Source organism: Pagrus major, chromosome 4 (genome assembly GCF_040436345.1).
Source record: "Pagrus major chromosome 4, Pma_NU_1.0".
In the NCBI taxonomy this organism is placed as follows: Eukaryota; Metazoa; Chordata; class Actinopteri; order Spariformes; family Sparidae; genus Pagrus; species Pagrus major.
The window spans coordinates 39757076-39762075 of NC_133218.1; the positions used below are offsets into that span (position 1 = coordinate 39757076).

At 45.6% G+C, this 5000-nt stretch overlaps 2 protein-coding genes across 6 annotated transcripts in view; both read left to right on the forward strand.

The window, feature by feature from the left end:
* Window positions 1-4366, forward strand: part of zdhhc1 (zDHHC palmitoyltransferase 1) — a 19037-nt gene extending 14671 nt beyond the window's left edge. For both annotated transcript variants that reach the window (XM_073465108.1, XM_073465109.1), the window contains exons 10-11: window positions 1352-1427; window positions 2609-4366. In XM_073465108.1, coding sequence (XP_073321209.1) covers window positions 1352-1427; window positions 2609-3108 — 576 coding nt within the window. In that variant the 3' untranslated portion in view covers window positions 3109-4366. The remainder of the gene's footprint in view (window positions 1-1351; window positions 1428-2608) is intronic.
* Window positions 4367-4426: 60 nt separating this feature from the next.
* Window positions 4427-5000, forward strand: part of tppp3 (tubulin polymerization-promoting protein family member 3) — a 10860-nt gene continuing 10286 nt past the window's right edge. For 3 of the 4 annotated variants that reach the window (XM_073465110.1, XM_073465111.1, XM_073465112.1), the window contains exon 1: window positions 4638-4913. In XM_073465110.1, the coding sequence (XP_073321211.1) occupies window positions 4807-4913 (107 nt within the window). In that variant the 5' untranslated portion in view covers window positions 4638-4806. The other variant, XM_073465113.1, reaches the window with a different exon arrangement.

Consider the following 5000-nt stretch of genomic DNA (forward strand, 5'->3'; position numbering starts at 1 on the left):
ATGTCTACAGGTCCACATGTCTACAGGCCTACAGGTCTACAGGTCTACAAGTCTACAGGCATACATGTCTACAGGCCTACAGGTCTACAGGCATACATGTCTACAGGTCTACATGTCTACAGGCCTACATGTCTACAAGTCTACAGGCCTACATGTCTACAAGTCTACAGGCCTACATGTCTACATGTCTACAGGCCTACATGTCTACAGGTCCACATGTCTACAGGCCTACATGTCTACATGTCTACAGGCCTACATGTCTACATGTCTACAGGTCCACATGTCTACAGGCCTACATGTCTACAGGTCTACAGGCCTACATGTCTACAAGTCTACAGGCCTACATGTCTACAAGTCTACAGGCCTACAAGTCTACAGGCCTACATGTCTACAAGTCTACAGGCCTACATGTCTACAAGTCTACAGGCCTACATGTCTACATGTCTACAGGCCTACATGTCTACAGGTCCACATGTCTACAGGCCTACATGTCTACATGTCTACAGGCCTACATGTCTACATGTCTACAGGTCCACATGTCTACAGGCCTACATGTCTACAGGTCTACAGGCCTACATGTCTACAAGTCTACAGGCCTACATGTCTACATGTCTACAGGCCTACAAGTCTACAGGCCTACATGTCTACAGGTCCACAAGTCTACAGGCCTACATGTCTACAAGTCTACAGGCCTACATGTCTACAAGTCTACAGGCCTACATGTCTACATGTCTACAGGCCTACATGTCTACAGGCCTACATGTCTACAAGTCTACAGGCCTACATGTCTACATGTCTACAGGCCTACATGTCTACAGGTCCACATGTCTACAGGCCTACATGTCTACAGGTCTACAGGCCTACATGTCTACAAGTCTACAGGCCTACATGTCTGCAGGTCCACATGTCAACAGGCCTACATGTCTACAAGTCTACAGGCCTACATGTCTACAGGTCCACATGTCTACAGGCCTACAGGTCTACAGGCCTACAGGCCTACAGGTCTACATGTCTACAGGCCTACAGGTCTACAGGCCTACAGGCCTACAGGTGCAGAGTCCAGACGTTTGGAGTCAGACCATCAATCCTTCAGACATTGTTCTGTCTCTTTGCTTCACTTCTTCGGAGTCCAACCTGAACACACACACACACACACACACACACACACACGTTTATCTTCAGTTTGTCTTCTGATCAGAATGCTCCATTCTGATTGGATTATGAGCAGCAGCCCTATTAGTTTAAACCAACAGTAAAACTCATTGGAGTGCTACACATGAGACAGACAGCACAAGACACTCAGGACACATTCAGGCTCTTTGTAACAGAGACACAAACTGTGTTTTCACAGAAAAAGAAGAAGAAGATCCGTAAAGTTCCAGCAGAAGTGACCAGAGAGCGCCGCCTGAGTACAGCCCTGCCCCCCGGTACACACACACACACACACACACACACACACACACACACACACACACACTAATACACTGAGGTGGTGTTGTTGGCCAGTGTTCATTGAACCTCAGCAGAGAGCAGACATGGATGAAGCTGGAGGGGAAACAACAGAGAGGAGAAGAAACTGAACTCTTCACATTTAACTATGAAAAGCTGAATTTAAAATGATGTGTCTCATTTTGTCTCAGCTTGTGTAAATGTTCTGATGATTTTCTTGCCTCATGTGCAGAACTTGCACATGAGGCAAGAAAATCATCAGAACATTTAAAGTATATCAGACAGATATATGTTGACTGCTATTATATTAGAAGAAGAATGTCATATCTTAGCCAAACTGTACATTAATTGGGTAATATTCTGATGAAGAAAACAGAGGCTAAATCATGTGTTAATTACACATTGTTAAAAACGTGTACACAGAACTTCAACTATTTCAGTACAATACACACAAGAGAAATTTTCCAGGAAATCTCCATCAGTTATTAAGAGTTTATTTCATTTACCCTTTTTAACAAGATGGTGGTTTCAGTGTCATCAATGCAGAGCATCAGTACAGGATGGAAAACACCAAAAAGAAAACAAATTATCATCCAGTGGGACAGCAAACATTTAGAAAGTGAACTGCAGCAGAGTCACCACCTGCAAACAAAGACAGTCGCTTTAACACACAACACCATAACTCCCCATCTGTCTGTATGCAGATGATGTATTACTGTGTGTTCAGGATCTGTCTCAGCCTCCTCCACAACTTCTAAACATGTTCAGTCCTTTTAGTCAGAGTTCAGGATGTGAAATTAGCTGGAGTAAATCTGCTTCATCTGTAAGACAGTTTAACATCTCTGTGGTTCAGGACATTAGTCCTCCTTCACCTGTAAACACTGTACGAAACTACTGGAAGACTCTCATCACAGTCTCTGATTTATAAAGATGGAAAATTAATCTTTAAAATGTAGTTTGACCACCACATAGAGACCACTGGACCCCTGTTTAATAACTCAGGGTGAATGGGGGCAGATAAAGCTCAGTGTCAACCTCTCCAAAGACAGAAAGTGAAGGACATCCACTGGTGTTACTGCTCTTCTGTGCTGCAGCTTCTCTCAGAAGTTCATGAGCTCAGAGCCACCTGACTCTGTGTCTGTGTGCTGTCCTCCTGCAGATCCCAGCAGTGTGTCCACTGTGTCTCTGGGTCAGCGGCTTCCCTTCCCAGCATTCCCTCTGAGGGCCTCCCTGCCCCCCCTGGCCCCCGCCGTCCAGGCAGCGGCCCCTCCGGCTGAGTACCACTCTGACTCTGCAGAGTCTCTGGAGGAGATCCCGGTCGTGTTGGCCAAACTGGGCTCATCGTCCTCTGCTGCTGTGGGAGACGCCTCCACGTCTTCACACAGAGTCATTCCCGCCTTCCCCCCGCCCTCCCCCCAGCCCAGAACTAAGAGGAAGGCCTCCTCCTCCCGCACAAATAAGAGCACTGCGGAGCTGAGGTTTGAGATGGCCTCCACCCATCCTCCGACCGTGTTTGTCAGCCGGGCCAGCAGAGAGGCCCCAGAGCCCTGGGACGGAGACCTCAGTCTGGGCAGGAGGCCGACCAGCTCCAGGCCCGGGTCCAGACCAGCCTCTCGGGCGTCACTGGGCTCAGGTGTAGCCTCCTGGATGGAGGTGTAACCTGAGCCGACTCTTTTATCTTCTACAATCACCTGCACAACGTTTATTTTATTGAACTTTAAGTTGTTTTGTATCTGTGATAATTTATTGGTTTTGAAGATGACTTTTTAATTTAAATGCCAAAGGTGAGCGTCTGTCTGTCTGTCTGTCTGTCCATCTGCCTGTCCGCCTGCCTGTCTGTCCGTCTGTCTGCCTGTCTGTCCGTCTGTCTGTCTGTCTGTCTGTCTGTCTCCACCTGAATGAATTTGGACCTGCAAACTTCACTGAAGATCTTCAGTGTGTTTGTGTCTCAGCTGGTGTTCCTGTGGAGACGCTCCCAGTTGTTTTCCTCTTCTGCGTCCTGCTGGTCTCCATGGTAACTCAGGGCCAAAGGGACGGAGTGCTGACATCACTTCCTGTCTGTTCCACCACCTCACATCTCTGCAGCAGTAGCAGTAACCTCGAATATGCTGCTAAATCACAGTCATGCTAAAGCTAATGCGAACACTCAGCATGCAGGTTCTGTTCTGTCACTGTCTGACATCTGTGGACCTTAAAGAACCAATATTCCATCCATACATTAATATTCAATCCGTTCATTAATATTCAATCAATTAATTAATAATCAATCCGTTCGTTAATATTCAATCCATAAAGTTACATAAATTAATCGTGTGATTAAAGTTTACAGTGAAGTATATTAAACTTATAATTATATAATTAAACCAATGAGTTAAAACAATAATTCAACTACATAAACTTAAAATATGATGTCATCATTAAACTTGTTTATTTTTATTTATTGATATATTTTTTTTTAAATAAAGTTCTTTTTTCACAGCATTTTTGACACTTTTGACGATTTCACTTTCAGGCAATCAGCTGCCTCCAGCATCTGTTGTTTGTGTAGCGCCCCCTGGCGGCCTCGCTGCACACTGCAGCTCAGGGTTTTGTCGTGTTAAAGGAGCAGTTCAAGCTTTAGTGAACTCCTCCTCTCAGTCAGACTAATCCAGGCTTACAGCTAGCAGCCAGTTAGCTTAGCTTAGCATAAAGACTGGAAACAGGGAAACAGTTAGCAGGCACCAAACTGATCAACACGTTTTATCTCGGCTGTTTGTCTTAAAAACAACCGTCACCGTTTCACAGGTTATTTTGATCTCCACCTGCAGTCTGTCCGGTGACATTCAGGATATTTGGCTGAAGACGTCTCAGATGTTTGTGATTTGTTTTTCATGTGTCAGCTGATTTTACCTGTTTATCAATAAACAACAAAACCTGATCAGTTTCTGATAGTTTGATCCTTCTGGCTGTTGCTGAGCCACATAAAGAATTCATGACATTTGTGTATGTGTTGAAATAACTGGATCTGGATTTATCTTCTTACACAGACGACACCAGCTGTGTTGAGTCCTGACAGTCTCAACTGCTGCAGGGACCCAGGTGTGTCCTTCATGACCTGTCTTCAGCCTTCATGAGAGGCCGTCCTCACACTCTGATTGGCTGTGAGGGTAACGACCCAAGCTGCTCTCCGTCATTAATCAGGGGTCAGTCTGCACACCTGAACAACAGGTGATCTGAATAAGCTCCAATCAGTCCACAGAGACTCTGACAGTCCGGATCAGAACATGAGACTGAAGCTGAACAGCAGCTCGGTGTTTAAAATCTTCATCAGTCAGCTGCTTCATTAAAACCACGTGGTGACGACGAGTCCTCGAGTTAATGAGTTCATTACAGTCAGAGAATCTGAGGACATCATCAGCTGGTTCAGACTGGTTTCTCACACACAGCAGGTCCAGTCGACACTGGGACGAGCTGCGCTGCAACATGTGAGGTCTCATTAAAATAATACAGCAGATTTATTATCAGGAGCAAGATAACATCTGTGTGTGTGTGTGTGTGTGTGTGTGTGTGTG